The following is a 20,128-nucleotide window of genomic DNA, read 5'->3' on the forward strand; positions in this document are numbered from 1 at the left end:
TTTTTTATTTTTTTTATTTCCACAGTGTGGTGTGTGTGTGTGTGTGTGTGTGTGTGTGTGTGTGTGTGTGTGTGTGTGTGTCACAGAGAGAGAGGGGGCGGGGGCCAGCTGACAGTAAAAAAAAAAAAAAAATCTCCGATGGCAGAGACGCAACGGGAGTTGCATTTAAACCAAGCAGCATGTCTGAAACCCACGTTCACCAGAAATCTACTGGTTACTATGTAAGGACTACAAACCCCACGTTCACCAGAAATCTACTGATTACTATGTAAGGACTACAAACCCCACGTTCACCAGAAATCTACTGGTTACTATGTAAGGACTACAAACCCCAGGCGGGGGGGGGGCGCTGTGATTGTCACAGAACACTGCGTGGCCAGTTGAGGAGTTGTATTCAATCCGAGCACGGATATTGACTCATATTACTCGGATAATACTTGTACTCGGCAAAAGTGCTTTATCCGTACCGGATACTTGTTTCAGCCGGATACTTGGATCACCCCTATTGTTTACATTACAAAAAAAGCTCTTAGTAGTTTACACACACATACAACCAAAAATGGTTCAAGAACAGAATGGAACTGAGCTGTTAAAGGTAACACTTCTGACTTGGAACCATATCCCCTCAATCCCAACCGAGCATTCAGTTCTCCATGCCTGTATCCATTAACTGTATTTATGGACCTGAGCCCAAATAAAACTCTTACTTTTATTAAATTGGCTGTAACAGTTTTAAGCTACAACTCAGAGTTTTTTGAATGACAAAAATCTGCTCAGATAAGATCTAAATGAATGCAACAGGCCATGTATAGTGTTGAACGTGTTTAGGATCCCCAAATCACGGATTGACAAACTTCAAAATACAAACAATGACCTAACCAACAAAATGAACAATAATTAATTAATTTCCAATTCCAATTAGCAAAATCCTGAAAGCATTAGAAATGCAGTAGAGAGTAGGCTACATTTTAATATCTGTTTATTTATCATAAGTTATATCGTTATTGCGGTATTCAACGTTAGGGCATGTGTCATATTTTCCACATATGCGGAATAGTTTCGTAATATTTTCATCTCTATCTACATCATCTTTGAGTCTAATTTGTTTAATATCTAAATAGTTATTTCTTTCAAAATTATCTGTTAAAGTTATGTAGTTATTGTTTGACTAGTTTACAACTGTACCCATTATTACTAAACCAAGCCATCCACATCCAGCCTACACAATTTACACACAGAGGTACAGACGGTAACGACAATGTTGCCATAGACAGCGAATAATGGTACAGATAGTCAATGTAATGTTTATGATAATAACCGTAATGTTAAGGATAATACAAACAGTAATAATAGCAATAGGACTAGTAACAATAATTGTAGCAGAGGGTGTCGAGCAGGAACATGGAGGCAGCAGGTGACTCCAACCACAGATCCAGACTCCACAGATCCAGAGCCAGAAACACCTGTTAGTAACATGCATTAATTGGATGAGGTTGCATACAGTCTAGGCCTATAGCAGCGTAACTAAGGGATGGTTCAGGACTCTCCTCAGCCAGCATAAGCTTTATCAAAGAGGAAAGTCTTAAGCCTACTCTTAAATGTGGAGACGAAGTCTGCGTCCTGAACGCAAACTGGAACCTGGTTCCACAGGAAAGGAGCTCGGTAAACTTAATTCTCTTGCTCACATTCAACTTTTGGAGACTCTAGGAACCACAAGTAACCCTGCATTCTGGGAACGCAGTGCTCTGGTGGGGTAGTAAGGTACTATGAGCTTTTTAAGATAAGATGGTGCCTGACCATGAAGAGCTTTGTAGGTGAGAAGAAGTATTTTACACACTGCCCCTATAACCTTTACATTTTGAGAAAGAGTCCATGATCCCAAGTAGACAGGGTATTGATCTGCTAGGTTTGTACACAAAAAGTAATATATCATCCGCATACAGCATAAGCTGGGTTGGTCTGCCCCTTATGGCTGCTGCCAAAGGCTCTATGACTTAACAAAACAACAAAGAAGAAAGAGATAAGCCCGGTCTTGTTCCCCTTCGAAGAACAAAATATTCTAAAATGAACCTATTAGTTTACATTGCAGCAACTTAATTCACTTCATGAAAATGCTTGGCAGCCATATATTTCCAACTAATACATACATATACAAATAGGCCCATTCAACTTCAAACACTTTTTCACCATCAAAGGATATGGCAGCTATTGGGCATTGTCCAACAGCTACAGACCATGCAATTTTAATGAAATGCCAGATATTATCTGATGAAATAAACCCCACCTGATCCAGATGAATTAGAGAAGTAATAAGCTTACTTCATCTGTTTGCCAAAAATCTTTAAATAATCTTAATGTCTAACTGGATTAGGGAAAGAGAGAAAGTCTCTCATGTGTCTTTACCTTTTTAAGGAACCAATATTATGACCTCATAAGGGACAAGATTTCAGATCGACCCATCTTAGCTTTTCATTTTCTCAAAGGCAGAGCAGGATACCCAGTTTACACCTATCGCCATTTCTAGCCACAGGGGGGCCATAGGCAGGCTGGGGGACCGCATATTAGTGTCAAAAAAACTCAAAAATTGAAATTTTAATGCCATGGGACCTTTAATTTATCATCTCATGGCAAAATAAGGTGACTTTCACTTTCACTAGCGTCACATCTGATTGTAACATAGGGACTTTTAACAATGTACTGTGTAAACTAGCATGATTCAAGAGCCCAAACCATCACATCCCTGAGCCTTTCTCTTCTCCACTGAATGCACACTAATGTCATTAGCTTTGGTTGACAACAAAGTATTTTACATTAATATAAGGCAATGCTGCGCAACGCTATGCAAACGTTGCAAGCTGAAGCCGCACAACATTCAAAGTTTAGGTGGGTTTTTTGGTGACTATTCACAGGGCATTTGTCATTATTGCCATCATTTTAAAAACTCAAGTGAAGGCAGAAGGGCCTGGCTTTCCCTCGCTTTTATATGCGACGCTTCTTGTGTGACAAAATTACCAACATCACATGACTGGGGGCAGAGGGCATCGCTGAGGTCAAGATTGGATGACATGGCGATTTGATTTGATTTAACTTCAGTAATGATGGATGTATTATCGTATTGATGAAGCCACAGCAGCAAAAAAAGGCTCTTTTTAGGCTCTTTCACCAGAGGTGCCACTAAGCCAATGAGGGAAAATGGGCTGTTGACAACAACCCGTACCGGTGCATGTCCATGGCACAGACCCTCAGAGTTGAGAATGACAGTGCACGCTAACACATCATGGTTAAACTGTTTTAATCTCTACTCGATCGAGAGCAATGAATTCTTGTGTATAAGTCACAAAATCTCCTGAATCTTTATGTATCCAGAAGTCAATCGGCTCCTGAGTTTCTCTATAACACTAACCACTAACCACCATTTGAATAAAGTTAAGCTAAATTAATTTGGTTTTGTAAAATGTATTTTACAACTTGTAGTACATGAATTGCATTTGATCAGAAACCAGACTGATTATTGAGACGAAGGTAGAAATGCATGATAAATGTTTTTTTTTTTTAAATCTTCTTTTAAATGTCCAGGCCCCTTATCTATAGCAGTTATTTATTATGAGTGCTCTACAGTTACAGAATGAACATACAATTAATTAATACAATTGAAAGCATATAATTTTTACTTTTTTTGTTCAAAGGCACAGTGCACCTTTTCAGTGAAACTCATACAAATGCAACAGCAGTGTAAAGCATTTTTCACATAGTTGTGTTTTATTTAACATGTAAAAAGTTATAAATATCCATATGGCACAACATTTACATTGAAATGTGTATTTAAATACAATTCTTGTCTGAATGTAAATAATGCAAAGGCTCTATGTGCAGCAAATTTTACAGTTTTCCATTCTCATGAGGCTTAAAATGGATCAATGGCATTGTTGTCCAGGTAAAACCATCAACCCATTTGTATATGTAGTCTCACAACAATGTATGTGCACAAATTAAACAGTTAAACTGTAACTATTGTGTCTTATTCTCCTCCTATTTCATAAGGACCTGATAGATTAACAGCAGCCAAACTTCTCTACTCTATATAGGTTAACGTTAACACCTGGCCAGACTTGAAAACCAAATTTGGCTACTCCCCAATCTAATGAGTCTATTTAGATCTCCATTTCCATCTACATATTTAGTTATAAGTTTAAATAAAGGGAAAAAAGAGGTTGTTTGGTCACCCTAGGCTAGTTACTTGAAAGACAAACTACACCGTGATGTAACATGCCAAAAGATAGAAAGTTCCCAAAGATGGTAGGCTATAACTCCTTCAAAGTAATTGCAAAATGCAATGAGGCAGCTGTGGCTGGCGTATGTGAGGCGTTTCTATGAAGCATGCAAAACATTGCATCAAAGAAATGTAACAGAGAATATGAATGATGATGTGTCTGAGGCTGAAGCAACTGCTGCAGTGAAGACTGGTCTATGATCTGATAATGAGAGTTGTGTCATATATAACTCGCGTGGGTTACGTTTAAAACGTCTTTCCATTGCTAAAGCCGGGGGGGAAGAGCTGTGGTCTAAGGGTCTTAGGTGCCTCAAGGAGCAGTAACCTATGGACACCCGGATGGACAGCGGTGGTCAGGGAAGCCGTCCGAAAGAAGAAGGAGTCTTTCCGGGATATGCTATCCCGGAGAGATCCAGAGGCAGTTGCAAGGTCCCAAAGGGCCAAAAGAGGCAAAGCAGGTGTGGGAGAAGTTTGGACTTTCAGATGGCAAGGTGCTTCTGGAAAACCCTTTGCCACCTCAGGAGGGGCAAGCAGGGAACCATCCAAGGGGTGTACAGTAAGGATGGGATGCTGTTGACTAAGGTTAGGATACCTCCTGGGCGCCTCCCTAGGGAGGTGTTCCAGGAATGTCCAGCTGGGAGGAGGCCTCGGGGAAGACCCACGACTAGGTGGAGAGATTATATCTCCAACCTGGCCTGGGAATGCATCGGGATCCCCCAGTTTACGTTGGTTAATGTGGATAATAAATTCATCAAAACGTAGGTTTTCACCCTTTTTCATGGAACCATTGAGAGTGTCTTTGTTGCGTGATATAATTTCCGAGAGGCTGGCTTGTGCGGCTCTGCAACACGCACATACAGGGAGCAGATCAGACAGGGAGCCCAGACAGAGAGCAGATCAGACAGGGAGCACATTCAGGGAGCAGATCAGACAGGGAGCAGATCAGACAGGGAGCCCAGACAGAGAGCAGATGAGACAGGGAGCACATTCAGGGTGCAGATCAGACAGCGTTAAACTGCAAAAAAAAACTTTCCACTTACCGTCCCGGTTGGGACAAGTGGGAGGCGGAGTGCACCATGTGCAAAGCTTGCATATATGTTTCAGTGTCTAATAAATGTGCTGGAGATCTCTAAGCTCACATGGACACTTAAAAACCTTGTCTTATTACATTGAAAAGGTTTTAAGAGATATTTAGTTGAAGCTGGATTTTGAAGCTGACACAGAAAAGGTCATAATTAGAACATTATTTCATAGTTATTTATTTAAAAATAATTATTATTTTATACCACTGAGAAATAATAAAGCATGTCCTTTAACCTCTGAGAAGCCTGTCTAAATTTGTGTTTCAAGGCCGGGCCAAATGTCCTCTTTTTTGGAAATCAAAATATGGTCACCCTACTTAAGAGAACCGGTTAACCGGTAAGAGGTTCTTTAAAAGTTCAACAAAAACAACTTTAACGGAACGTTCCAGGCAGGTTAGCTGAAGGTTCCAAAATATTTTACCTTTAGGGAACGTTCTGGGAAGGTTCCACAGGCCACAAGCTTATGCATTTTGAAAGATAAAAATATACTGGCCAAGGTAAATATGGTAACCAGGAACATGGTACAATGAATGTGAATAAAGACTTTGTGTTGACAATTTTACATGGATGAGAGTGGTTACAATCTACTACGCAATAGTGCTTAAGTGTTTGACACTGACCAAAATGCAAATTCATAAAAAATAAAAATTTCCAAACTTGTTCAGCTCAAGACCCATATGAGAAATTTGGCGTCTCCCAGGGCCCAAATTTACAAAAATACACCATGAATCATTGTAACATCTACATTTTTAAACTGTGGACAAAAGACGGAACAAACCATGAATTTAAATTTATATGAAGTATATTTATTCCATTTTAAAAGTAAACAAAAACAGAAAAGGTCTCTATTCTCCTTCCTGTGTCTCGCCCCTTTCTCAACTCATTTTCTCATCCCCTCCTAGGATAAGAGAAGAGAGAGAGAGAGAGAGAGAAAAAAAAACCACAGCATCTGAGCTGAACAGACCGGTGTAGCAAAAAAGAACGCTCATTCACATATGCTTGATATGCATTTTACTCGGCCAATTGGCGACCCAATAAAACGGTTCTGCGACCCATTTTTGGTCCCGACCCTAAGTTTGGGAAACATTACTTTAGGGTATGTGCTTGCTGGGGAGTTCATCATGTCCACTTTAAGTAATTCTGGATTCGGCTATTAGTGCATGTTAAAAAATTCTAAAATGTAAGTACCCTTAAAGTGTTCAGACTGGTAAGTTGATGTACCCCCCCAAAAGCAGATTTTTCTTTCGCCATGCAGTCTATGGGAAAAGTCTTTGCAATTCCACCGTTGGCCGCTAAGCCCGTGGCTCCTTTAATACATGGCGCTGTGGCTGGGCGCTTGCTAAGCCGCCGGAAAAAAAGATCCAGGAAGTGAACGAAGAAGAAGAACACGAACCACAACAACAACAAGACATCAACATGGCTGCCGACAGTGATGTGAGTCTCTTTAGCCAAGTAATTCGGAGTAGGATTTCAGTGTTGTTGTCAAAACGTGCATCTCATAACAGCAGAACCGAATATATGTTTTATCTCAACCTGTTTCTTTCTCTTGAAGCCCGAGTCAGAGGTGTTTGAGATCACCGATTTCACCACCGCGTCGGACTGGGAACGGTAAGATGTGCAGTCATTCTGATGACTTAAACTACTAGTTTAGGCTAAAATACCCACTAAGTTATACTTATTATTACGAGTTATCAGTACAGCAGCTAGTACGGGGATGTGTTCCTGCTGGATTTCAAACTGGTTTCCGTGTGTTGTGTTTACCTAGCTAACAAACGCACGAGAGGCCAGGGCCCCATTTCAGAAAGCAGGTTAAGTGAAAACTCTGGGTTTGTTAACCCTGAGATGAGGGCAACTTTGGGTTTTCTGTGTCAGAAAGGGCGGTAACTTCAGCTCAGAGTCAGTTGCTATAGGAACCGAGCTTGTGAACCTATCCTGGTCAGGTTTTTGTCTCTGAGTCTCCTTCCTCTGACTCGAGCGCTTTCATTTCCTCATTTATCCGCATGAATAAGAAACAGGGTTGGTTTATTAACCGTGTGAGGCAGACTTTAAAACGGTTTTTTTTATATATGTAGTATTATATGTCGAGAGATAATATTGAACCTTCGACATTTTAATTCGTTATGGCGTCAGTAATGCAGCTCAGGGAAAGCTGTTTCTTTACTTGCTCATAACTCCTAAGGCAGCTTTGCCTGAACTGCATTATTGGCTGCCATAATGCATTTTCCACTTGTCTTAACTTCTTCATTAATGTTGCTGGCACCTTCTTGTACAAACTTTAAGTTAACAATACGAAGTTGGGATAAATTAGTACAACCCAATGCACATAAATGTTGCCAAAACGTCATACTGTGGTGTTAACGTTGTTGCATGTAGCAACATGCTAACTGCAGCTAAATATGTCCTCATGGCTGCCAATGTTGTTGAATTCCCCCCAATTCCAGGTCATATTACTCCTGAAACGTTTTCGGTTATGTAGTATTTGGTTTAAAAGCATATATCTGTGCTTTTTGACTGTAGAAAGTGTTGCTATATTAGTGTACGCTGCTAACCACAGTAGCTACATGCTAACGGCAGTATAAGATATCATCTTGGCGGCCAATGTTGGTCATTTCTACCCAATTTCAGGTCACATAACTGCTTGGACATGTCCAGTTGTATAGTAATTTAAATAACTTGTAATTATTAGAATGCAATTCCAACTAAACTTATATTTTTCCACCACTATTTCTAGGCCAGTAAAATTATAAAAGGGGCCACCAAGACCCTGATACACTGGCTAGTGGGCCAGTGGGGGAGAAATGTTAATGGGACACTGACAGTGTGTTGCGTGAATACAACATCTCCAGCAGATGGACAGAAGGGTTTTCATGGGAATTCCACCGTCAAGGCTTTCACCCTTATTTGTAATTTTGCTCTGCGTGAGGAGAAAATGCTGTACTTATATTTATTTGGTTTTCATGGTTTTGTGAGTGATTGGCGTCCTGTCACTGTCAGAGTTGCTTACTCTTAAAGGGGAGACCGAGCGGATGACCTTTTGCTTGAGGACAGTAAAGTAGACAGCCCTGTAGAGTCTTGCTACTTGCTATTGCTACTTCATATACATATACATTATATTACTGTATATACAGTACTGTGCAAAGGTTTGAAAAAATGCTGTAAACTGAGAATGCTTTCAAAAATATAAATAATGATTGAGTCAAAATTTGAAATATTTGGCTTTAGCAGAAGGCAGTTTGTTCGCCGAAGGGCTGTAAAGCGTTACAATAATGATTTTCTGCAGGCAACAGTGAAGCATGGTCAGGGTTACTTAGTTTGAGGCGGCATTTCTGCAAATGGAGTCGGAGATTTGGTCAGGATCAATGGTGTCCTCAATGCCGAGAAATATAGGCAGATACCTATCCATCAGGGAGGTGTATGATTGGCCCCAAATTTATTCTGCAACAGGACAACGACCCCAAGCATACAGCCAAGGTCATTAAGAACTATCTTCAGTGTGAAGAAGAACAAGAAGTCCTGGAAGTGATGGCATGGCCCCCACAGAGCCCTGATCTCAACATCGAGTGTGTCTGGGATTACATTAAGAGACAGAAGGATTTGAGGAAGCCTACATCCACAGAGGATCTGTGGTTAGTTCTCCAAGATGTTCGGAACAACCTACCAGCCGAGTTCCTTCAAAAACTGGGTGCACGTGTACCTAGAAGAATTGATGCTGTCTTGAAGGCAAAGGGTGGTCACACCAAATATTGATTTGAGTTAGATTCGTCTTCTGTTCATTCACTGCATTTTGTTAATTGATGAAAATAAACTATTAACACTTCCATTTTTGAAAGCATTCTTAGTTTATAGCATTTAGTTTACCTGCCTAAAACTTTTACACAGTACTGTGTATACAGTATATATACACACATAGTGTGAACACTGCCTGCTGCTGACAGCTAAACTAATTTTGTATACTTGAAGGTTTGTGTCCAGAGTCGAGGAAGTGCTAAATGACTGGAAGCTGATTGGGAACTCTTCAGGATATGTGACCCCTGAGAAGGTATTGTACTCTCATTAAGCCCCAAATTTTCAGCTGAATAACAACAGTGAGCAGTATGCGTAACGTTCTCCACTCTGTTACGATGCTTCATTATTTGAACACAGGGTGAATACACTAGTGGCACCTGGGAGGAGAAGTCTCAGGATATTCACTTTGCTGACTTTAAGTTCTACATAACTCATTACTTCCTGAAACAAGAATGTGAGAAGGACAATGGAAAGGACAAGCTCGAGGAAGGTACAATTATGTCTGAATGTGCCATAATATCTAGCTTACCTGATGACAAGCTATTGGCAGTATTTTAGCAGTTGCACTTTATCTTAAAGTGATGGCTCAGAGTAATTTCACCCTAGGGTCCTTTGCACCATGACCTCGAGCCGAACAACCCCCATAATCTTTTTCCCTTGGTGTAACACTGGCCTAGTTAGCGCTATCAGCCGAATGGCTTAGTGCAGGCGCTGATGGAACCAACATTGTATCTTGTAAAGTACACCACTAATAATGGCCGGAATGCTACCAAACTTCTACAATAGTACAAATAGATTCTGTACCCTTACAACGAGGCATTGGAAAGTTAGTAAGTACACCAGGAGTGTATTTAAATAGCACTTGCCTGATTTCTACTCCTCTCTGCTGCTAGCGCTGCTAGGTCAAGCCAAGTCAAGTTTATTTCATCCATAAAAATGGAAATTACAGATGATCGTCACATACCTGATCCACTGTATTTAATTCTCCCACCATTTTCCCAGCCCTTTTAGTCACTCTATCAATCCTGCCCTTATCAGTAACCCCAGCATTCCCCCCCCCCCCCACCCCACCACACAGTAACTCCAAACACTACATATGACTGACACAAAAAACATTCTCACCACATCTGTATTCACCTTAAAGGACTGCATTTTCCTTCTCCAGTAGACCCGTGGACCCATTTTTTCATGAATGAGTCAACATGATCAGACCATGTGAGCCTGTCGTTAAAAACTCCGCCCAAATACTTGTATGTGTTCACTCTTTCTATTTCTAAACCTTTGATTTCCACTGCCTCAGCTGTGGTCTTATTTCTCCTGTAATCTATGACTAATTCTTTAGTTTTCTTAACGTTGAGTTCCAGGAAATGTGTATCACAATAATCAACAATGGCTTTTATCTCATTTTGATAGTAACTATAGGCATAATTTTTGATCAACCCAATGAGCGCTGTGTCGTCAGCAAATTTAACAACCTGACAGCTTGCCTGCTGTCGACGGTAGTCTGCCGTGTGAATGGTAAAAAGAAAAGGCGATAAAACAGTTCCCTGGGGTGACCCTGTGTTTGACATAATATTGTCTGACTTAACTTTTGAGTTTAACTTAACAAATTGAGACCTATTTTCCAAAAGATTTTAAATGAACGAGAGAAAAACACCTGGAACCTTCATCATCAAAAGCTTATTTACAAGGATGTGTGGTTGTATCGTATTGAACGCTGCTAGTTAGCTCTCTGATTCTCCTCCATTAGTTGCAGCTCCTCGTCCACGAGGTCACGCACAGAGCACATCTATTGCAGGAAGAGACTACCGGTAACGTAGGAGCAAGAAGAGAAATAACAGAAGAAGAGATCAACAAAATGGCAGAGTTTGAGGTTAGCATCGAGCACGAAGATGAGTGGCTCAAATTCAAAAGTCACTCGTACCTATTCAAGGATGAATACACGGAGGATTAACCTACTATTTGTACTACTGTAGAAGTTTGGTACCATTCCGGCCATTATTAGCGGGGTAATTCACAAGATACAATGTTGGTTCCATTAGCGCATAGCGCTAACTAGCCCAATGTTAGACCAAGAGAAATAAGCTTATGGAGGTTGTTTGGCTCGAGGTGATGATGCAAAGGAACCTAGGGTGAAATTACTGCGAACCATCACTTTAATGGTTACGGCTGTGTATTCTCATGTTCTTTATGTTATGGTGTAAAAGGATTTCAGAGGAGTCAAAACTATACCTAGCTACATCAATAAATTCTACTGCTTGTTAGTCATTCTAATGGAGTCTAATGAGAAATAAAATACTTTTATAGTTTTTTTTTTTCCTTTTCTTCCACAAGCTTTTAACTCATTTTTATTATTATTATTTGGTTCCTTCCTTTTCTTATTTATCTCATGCATACATTACAGTGAATGTTGACCGTTTGAAATAACAATAAGAGGTCAAAGTTAACAGGTAAGAAAATGCCCACAAGTCATCCCTCTTACAATAAGTGTTTGACATAACTCTTTTTTTCTTGTGTCCAGATGCCTATCCCTCGGCAATGCAGGACCTTCTGTGTATGAACAACGACTTTCCTCCTCGAGCCCACTGCCTTGTCAGATGGTGAGTTCTGCCATTTTATTTTATGTTTCATGCGAAGAAAAATCAGGTTACGCAGATAATAGGGGCTTGACCGTGCACAGAATTCATAGTTTGGTGTGTTTTCGGTACAACAGGCAAAACAAAAAAAACGCAGAAAATAAATTATGTATTTTGAAAAAAAAAGAAGTACTTATTGGTTAACAGTTAAGATACTCAAATACTAAAATATGACATGTTAGTAATGCTGTACTCTTTTTTTTTTTTTTTTTTTTTTAAATGAATTTAACCTTTTTTAAACAAAGAATAAAGACTCATTGAAAGAGTGTCTGGCCAAGAAAGACAGTGGCACAAATAACATGGTTGCATAATAGTTTAAAATTTAAACCAAGTTAAAGACAAAGAAAGAGTTAGAAGATATCAAACATTTAATTTTTTCATCTACAGCCAGATCTGCCTGCTTCCAAGCAAAGAAATGACAGCTAATCTCTTTCACTTCCAACTCTTCCTAAATTCCTGAACTGCTCTTTCATACAAGGCCGGCACATGCGCATTTCGGTACCGATACCTGTACCTTAAATTCAATTCTGGTACCTTTTTTTTTCTTGGTACTTTCCCTTTGTAATAACAAATAAATTATTTTAATTGTAAAAATAATAATGCCCAACCTATTTATCCTTTTTACTTAGAACAATATTTTATTTATTTAGAACTTTTTTTGCATGTATGTGTGTCGGAGCCCTGCTCTCCTTCAACATGCAGAGGACAGATAAGCCTGCAATGACCATCAGGTACCGAAATGTGGCGCCGTTTTCATTTAATCTGTCCTTGGTAGTGCCCACGTAATTCGGTTGGTACCCCAAAAATAGAGTTTGTTACCCAAACCTACGCAGTGGACTGACTAAAATGCACACATGCAGTACTTTGACCGTATGCTTTTATTTAGACATGTGGCATACTGAAAATCCTTTACCAAAACAGGCCGAATACACATACTGTTACAGCCCGTCGTGTTTACATTCAGTCCTGAGGGCTGTCAAATCATTCAAATGCACCATGTCAGTAATCAGATGTGATTCCTTCCTCAACCTTATTTTAGGGCATGCCTAACTGAATTTAAACATGTTTTTGGGAGCTTTTTGGGGAAAGCTGAACTAAGGAAAAGGGGGGGAGAGAGAGGGGGAGACATGCAGCAAATAGTAATATTGATAATAAAAATGTATACTTTAATAATCCCACAAGAGGAAATTACAATTTACACTCTGTTGTTATTACACACAGGCCTGAATTACACACACACGCTCAGTACCTATACATGCACTAAATGGAGAGATGTAAGATTGAGGGTCAAATGTTGGAATTTGCTGCAGTGAGGACGGAGCCTGACTAAAACACTGCTTCCTGTCTATATTCGGCATTGACTGTGAGGACAGTGAGAGCAGTTTTTCAGTCCACATCAGGATTGTGTCTGAATTGTTCAGCTGTAGAAATTGACTTAAAGAAGCTATTAGGGTCATGGTCAGTTTTAATTGGATTGTAAATTAAAGTACTGCTCATTGATGGCTGTTAGCCCTGGTTGTAAATGCATTCAACCAATCAGAGCGTTGTTGGCAAGATCTTTTACGACGAGGCCAAATAAATCGCAACAGAGACATGGCAATGAAAATGAATGGAACGTATGGACAAGGGACTCAGCTTAAAGGAACAACATTTAATTCATGCATACATTTTTAATGTTTGTTTTGCCTTTTTTAGGTCAGTAAATCTTTAAAGAAAAAAAAAAAAACTCCCCTTCCAATTTAAAAAAACAAAACTAAACACAAACACTGTTGTCAATCTGCATGAATTACGTTAAATGGGTTGGTATTTCAATTTCATTGTCAAGTGATTTTCCCCCTATATGCACATTAAGACAATGGCTCGTGATTAGTACATCAAATCTATCATGAAATACTATATAAGCTAATGTCAACTATGACTATATATATTGACATTTACCACGCTTAACAGATTCAAACTAGTTGCAATGTTGTGCTGTAACTGTCTCCGGTAACAGGTATGGTATACGAGAGTTTGTGGTCATCAGCCCTGGAACCAACTGCGAGGCGATCGTCAGCGAGTCCAAATGCAATCTGCTTCTCAGCTCCGTCTCCATTTCTCTGGCCAACAGTGGCTGGTAAGTCCCCATCATCACTAAAGGCAGTACATAGTTGGGTTAGGAACCAAAATCCAGTTCTCAAATTAAAACAAATTAAAAGAAAAGAAATATTGGTTCCTTAACCAACTACACATGCTCTTTTTGGACTGTACGATGCCACACAAAGTGATAAATAATCTGTTTACACGATTCAATCTTAAAATCTGAAAGTTTGCTGACATAATTTGGTGTAAAGTGTCGTAATATACTCTAGACTGCTGGGTTTTGCCAACGATTTCCCAAATCGATTCAATTCCAATTCACAAGCTCACGATTCAATCCAATATCAATTAGGTTTCAATTTCAGGTACCATACCAATTTTGTGGAGGTTTCCGGTTCCGTTACTGAAAGGATGACAACATAATTCTCAAGCCCCCCCACAGTTTTGTGAAATAACCCTCAAAAACTCCAATGATCAACCCTAGTGATAGTTTGGCTAAATTATGACAAAGGGGGTTACTACTAGACTTGGTGGGATAACAAGGATGTTAGAAAATGATCGAGGCAAGGCAGCGGAATCAGCTCTTCAACCACGATCTTAGCTTACAATGTATTTTCAACGAACTACAGGAGTTCAGAAAAGATAACACAGTATAGCTTTAAAAAGAGTTGAAGAGAACAAACATGATGCACGTTCACAGTTCTATTCCAACATTATCAACAAGAGCCCTGGCAACTCCAAGCAACTTTTTTCTACCATACATGACATCCTCAAACCGCAAACTCCCTCTCATTCAGTAGCCACAGAAGAGAGGTGCAACAATTTCATCTCTTTTTTCAGGAAAAAAGTAGACACCATCCGCTCCCTGCTATCCAGTTTCTCCACACTGTCAGCCCTGACTGCCGACCCACAGCCTGCGTTTTCCCAACCTCTGTGCTGTTTTTTGGTCATCTCACAGCGAGAGGTTGAGAACATCATCAAAAAGATGAAACCATCCACCTGTGCCCTGGACCCCCTCCCAACAGCCCTGATAAAATCAAACCTCCATGCCATAAGTCCCCTCATCACAAAGGTCATTAACTACTCCCTTCAGGCAGGCCATGTTCCATCTACACTAAAAACAGCGGTTATCAGGCCATTTCTCAAAAAACCCAACCTAGACCCAGAAGTCTTTGCTAACTACAGGCCCATCTCCCACCTTCCATTCCTTTCCAAGGTGCTGGAAAAAGTAGTTGCCGCACAGCTTCAGGACCATCTAAAAAAAAAAACCCCATTTGAAAATTTCATGGGTTTCCGCCCGGGCCCAAGCAAAAAAAAACCCCCCTGGCGGGGGTCACAAGACTTCTGTGACTGCAGACGTGCTCCCAATCCTTTCACCCCCTGGACTACTGCAATTCGAATGTGGCCCAAAACATCCTCCTACACGTTTTAAAATCCCTGTCGGTTTTCTGTTTCCTGGGGGGTTTCTCGTACCCACGGGAGGACTGAGCAGTCCCCTTTGGAAAGGAAATCCCCCCCAAAAGTCCCCTTTGGGGTGCCCCCTAAGGCTCAGTGTCCCCCCACTTGTTTTCCTTACATGCTCCCCTTGGCCATGTCATCAGCCGAAATGGAATCCGTTCCAGCTTTCTGAGGACACCAACTCAAACTCGGACTCACCCAACCCCCTTGCTGCCTCCCATATTACTTACCACCGCCGGAGGAGGTAAGCCGTGTTGCAGCAAAAATTCGCAGAAAAAGCTCCAAGACTGAAGCATCTTTGTCGGGATCCCCACCAGGTTTGGTATCTGCCCTTTCAGCATCACCCCTTGGCCAAAATATTCCCCTTTTTAATCACCCCTAACCCGGTGTTAAAAGGCTTCATTGGCCCTTTTAGGCTCACTAAAAAAATCTCTGCAAGACCCCTTTTTCCACCTAGGAACTGCTAAACCCGTCCCCCATACTCCAGTGATGCCGAAAAGTTGTCCCGCTTTGTCCTCAGGTGGACTACTGCAATGCCTTCACTGGGGGTCCCCAAGAAAGCCCCTTTAAAAGCTCAGACTCCGAACAGCGGGGCTAGGATTGTTGGGGTGCGCAAAAGACCCCATCACCCCCCCCTCAAATCTTCAATGGTTCCTGGTCTCTAGGGTTTGGGACAAGGTTCCCCCCACCCCTCGTGATCCACGTTTACCCCCCCCTCCCAAGGGAAATTTTTCACCCCCCAGACCTTACCCCGGCCCTCCCTTTTCCTCGGTTTCCCTGAAAACCCCCCAGACAAAATCCCTACTTGGGAGATCGGGCTTTTTTCTCAGCGGTCCCAATGGGGAATGCTTCCCGCCACCGGGACACCACAGAGTGGATGATTTTAAAGTGGCCTTAAAACCCCCCTTTTTTGGGAAATTATGACTGATCTCTTTCCTTTTACATTGTTTTTGTTTATTTATATTTTTATTTTTCTCCATTTGTATTTTACACTTACTTTCTTTTTTTTTTTACATGTAGCACTTGAGATTTTTGCAATATAAAGTGCATTATAAATTAAATTTTTTTATTATTATTATAACAGGCAAATGGACCAGGCAGAGAAATAATAAATGACACAAAGACCGTGCTTCAAGCAACATCAATGTTAATCAAACAACTATAACCGCGTCAAGCTAACCTGGAAGCCAGGCTGGTAGACCAGGAGGGCTGAGCATAGATTTAGGGGATACCAGAAGACAGTGAGGGTACACACATTGTTGGCAGGAGGCCAATCACTGGCCTCCAATATTTGGGAGTGCCGATTCACCACGGCCTGAAGTAGGGCTGTGCAATTAATTGAATTTCGGTTTCGATTTCGGCTCCCAACGATTACCAAAATAGTACAATCGATTAAAAACGATTATTTTGCCATTATTTTGTTCTGTTTTGTAATTTCCTTGTGTGTTCTGAATGGCACGCGCGCACACACGTCATGCGCACATCCGCCCCTCCCGAAGCCAAACGCTTTCAGCCTACACTGTCAGGGAGGCAGGTCGCGTGCATATTACTCGCTGGAATTTAAAAACTTAGCGAGAGTAAAGATGGCAGAAGGAGGGCAGCCACAGCAGCGTTTGGTAAGCAAAAAAGGCAAAACCAACTCCGTTGTCTGGGAACAGTTTGGCTTCGAGGAATCCGACGACGAGCAGAAACATGCTACGTGCAAGATTTGCTACATGGTAGTGGCTGCAAGTCAAGGAACACCACGAATTTGTTTAACCACTTGAAAATTAAACACAGTGACCTATGACAATTTAATAAAGAAACAGAAACGGCAATCAACTTCCTCAACATCCTCCGTAACCCAGACATCCCTAACAAACACACTGTACAGCGCAACTCCTTATCCGTTGAATTCGGAAAGGCACAAAATAATAACTGTCTGTTGCCTATTATCTAGCTAAAGACATGCGCTAATAGTTAACTTATTTGCTGGTAATGCTGGGGCCTGATGATGGGCCAGCCTTTTATATTCGTGGATTGAGTTGCTGGAATTTGTTTATATTTTGCCAAAATGTTGCCTACTTGTTTTAAAGAGATTGTGGAAGGAAATACAGGGAATAAATACTTTTATACTTTGATTTGAAATTTATATTTATTTTAATAGTTCAAAAAGTAGCCTACAATAAATGTTCAATGTTTTAAGAATTGTTGAAAGGTGTCTTTTTAATAAATGTAACACGTTTACAAAGTCATGTGAAATAATCGTGTTACATAATCGTGATTTCAATATTGACCAAAATAATCGTGATTATGATTTTTCCCAAAATCGAGCAGCCCTAGCCTGAAGTTAACTTTTAAGACCACCTGCCACATTAACTTTTTACCAGCCCTAAATGTGAAAAACAGGAATTCCTGTGTCCTATCCTGTCCTATTCATGGTAGCCTACTACTACTTCATACTATGCATCCAATTTTCTTTGTGAATGAATAATGTATTGTAAATAAAAAAATGTTCTTCCTTAAAATACAGGGGCCATGGGTATACACCCCCCTGTGTTAAATCCCCATAGAGGCAGGCAGATTTTTATTATCAAAGGCCAGTTATTTCATGGATCAGGATACTTTACATCCTGATAAAGTTCCCTTGGCCTTTGGAATTAAAACAGCCCCCCAACATCATCACATACCCTTCACCATACCTAGAGATTGGCATTGGATACTTTCCATGAAATCATCTCTCAATGCAAAGCAAACCAGCTATTAGTCTAACTGAAATAACACCATGCCAGTTTAATTCCAAAGGCCATGGGAACTTTATCAGGATGCATAGTATACTGATCCATGAAATAACTGGCCTTTAATAATAAAAATCGGCCTGCCTCTATGGGAATTTAACATAGGGAGGTGTATACTTATGCCCCCTGTATTTTAACATAGGGGGGTGTATACTTATGCCCCCTGTATTTTAACATAGGGGGGTGTATACTTATGCCCTCTGTATTTTAAGGAAGAACCTTTATTTATTTATGTATACATTATTCATTCACAAAAAAAATTGGTGTCCTTAAAGGTTGGATTTTACCTTATTTTTTAATTAAGGCATTAAGATAAATTTCCAAAAGACAATTTTTTTTATTCCTCTTTTTAGTCAACTTTACCATGGGTATGTAAACTTATGAGCACAACTGTATCTCCAGGTCTCAGACATTTAAATTAACATAATAAAGAAAATGTCCATTTCTCTGTCTGTAGTTCTTTAAATGTTCGTGGGACAGTTTTTTGTGATAACTGCACCCTGTAGATGTGTATAGCAGTCCTGGTGATTGTCACCACCCTACCACCAGGTGGAATATTATGAGTCACTTCTCTGTTCCAGATAGACTCACGCTAGGAGGATTGATAGGAATGGATCTTTAAAACTGGTACTCACTCTGTCCGTAGGACCCGACCTGTTTCATGTAAACAGGACTTATAAGGATTTGTTTGTCTATTAACAGCAAAATATAAGCATCACATATAACATTAGTATAATACTCAATGATACATCAATGATGTTTAGGCCTTGCATTACACTGTAGTTCCATTACTTCAAGTTGAAATGTAAATATCTGAATCATTATCAGCTACATCATTGTACCTTCTAACACAAATTGAACAACTGATAATAGCCGTTGTGACAATAGCATTACACTTATGAGGATTGTATGTATGCATGTTACAAATGGTCCTGCTAATATGTTTACTAGTGAGAGGGCCAAATACATTAATACAAGTAATCACATTTCCCAGAGTAGAATATTGCAGTTTAACATGTATCTCTTTGAAAATAATACTGAACAATGTAGCATTTGCTTTACAAACCAGAAGTTAATTGTTATTGTTGTTATGTACGTTGTGAGATTGACTAAAACTCCAGTACCACCTTTCTATACTTCCTCCATAACTTTTACTTGCATAACTTTTATGCTACATAACCTCTTTTAGTGAAGGAAAAAATAATACATTGAACACACTGAGTTCTTAATAGTAATGCCTGCTCCTGTTTATCTTGTGCACATCAGCCAGGTGCCCATGTTTGTGCAGATCCAGCAAAAGTGGAGACGGGTGTACGCTGGAGAGTGCCAGGGCCCAGGTGTGCGCACCGACTTTGAGATGGTCCACCTCCGCAAGGTTCCAAGCCAGTACAACCACCTTTCTGGCCTGCTTGACATCTTCAAGTCTAAGATAGTAAGCGTCATGATGCTCAAGTATAAACACAAAACACTGAACCCCGAGTTGCTGCACCAATCAGAGTGCAACAGCAAGTGATGTATGGCAGCCTCGGCCACAGTGTATGAATGTGTGTGAATCGTTCCTGTATTATGTAATTGTCAAATCCATTTACATTTTCCATTTAGAAGGTTGGTCAAACCTAGAGATAACCTCTTGCTGTTGTTCCTCTACCAAGAGCAAAATATTCCGAAATGACCCCGTTAGTTTGCACCGCAGCCTCTGGGTGGTTTTCAAGCACCTTAATCCACTTTATAAAAATGCTGCCAAACCCATACATTTTGAAAATTTCAAACCTATAGCACCATTCAATCATATCGGATATATGAGGACAGCTACAGACCATACAATATTAATGAGATGCCTGATATTATCTGATGAGATGCGCCTGTGAACAAAGCTTGTCTAAATGTTGGTGGCAGTTTGTCCCAGTGTCTTCTATATACCTCTAACAAAAGAAAGCACAGAAATTGCGCTGAAAATGCAACAAATTAAAACATGGCTGGCCACAAACAGGGTCTTCTTTCTGTTTCTCTTAATTTACCTTCAATCTTGCTTCTGTTGCA

At 40.3% G+C, this 20,128-nt stretch overlaps 1 protein-coding gene across 3 annotated transcripts in view; it reads left to right on the plus strand.

Annotated features, from left to right (window-relative positions):
- The first annotated feature begins 6,716 nt into the window (after nt 1–6,716).
- rab3gap1 (RAB3 GTPase activating protein subunit 1) overlaps nt 6,717–20,128 on the plus strand; it is a 44,724-nt gene continuing 31,312 nt past the window's right edge. For 2 of the 3 annotated variants that reach the window (XM_032502845.1, XM_032502846.1), the window contains exons 1-7: nt 6,717–6,786; nt 6,905–6,960; nt 9,313–9,391; nt 9,496–9,628; nt 11,660–11,738; nt 13,771–13,890; nt 19,355–19,520. In XM_032502845.1, the coding sequence (XP_032358736.1) occupies nt 6,769–6,786; nt 6,905–6,960; nt 9,313–9,391; nt 9,496–9,628; nt 11,660–11,738; nt 13,771–13,890; nt 19,355–19,520 (651 nt within the window). In that variant the 5' untranslated portion in view covers nt 6,717–6,768. The remainder of the gene's footprint in view (nt 6,787–6,904; nt 6,961–9,312; nt 9,392–9,495; nt 9,629–11,659; nt 11,739–13,770; nt 13,891–19,354; nt 19,521–20,128) is intronic. The other variant, XM_032502847.1, reaches the window with a different exon arrangement.

Source organism: Etheostoma spectabile, chromosome 21 (assembly GCF_008692095.1).
Source record: "Etheostoma spectabile isolate EspeVRDwgs_2016 chromosome 21, UIUC_Espe_1.0, whole genome shotgun sequence".
Taxonomy (NCBI): Eukaryota; Metazoa; Chordata; class Actinopteri; order Perciformes; family Percidae; genus Etheostoma; species Etheostoma spectabile.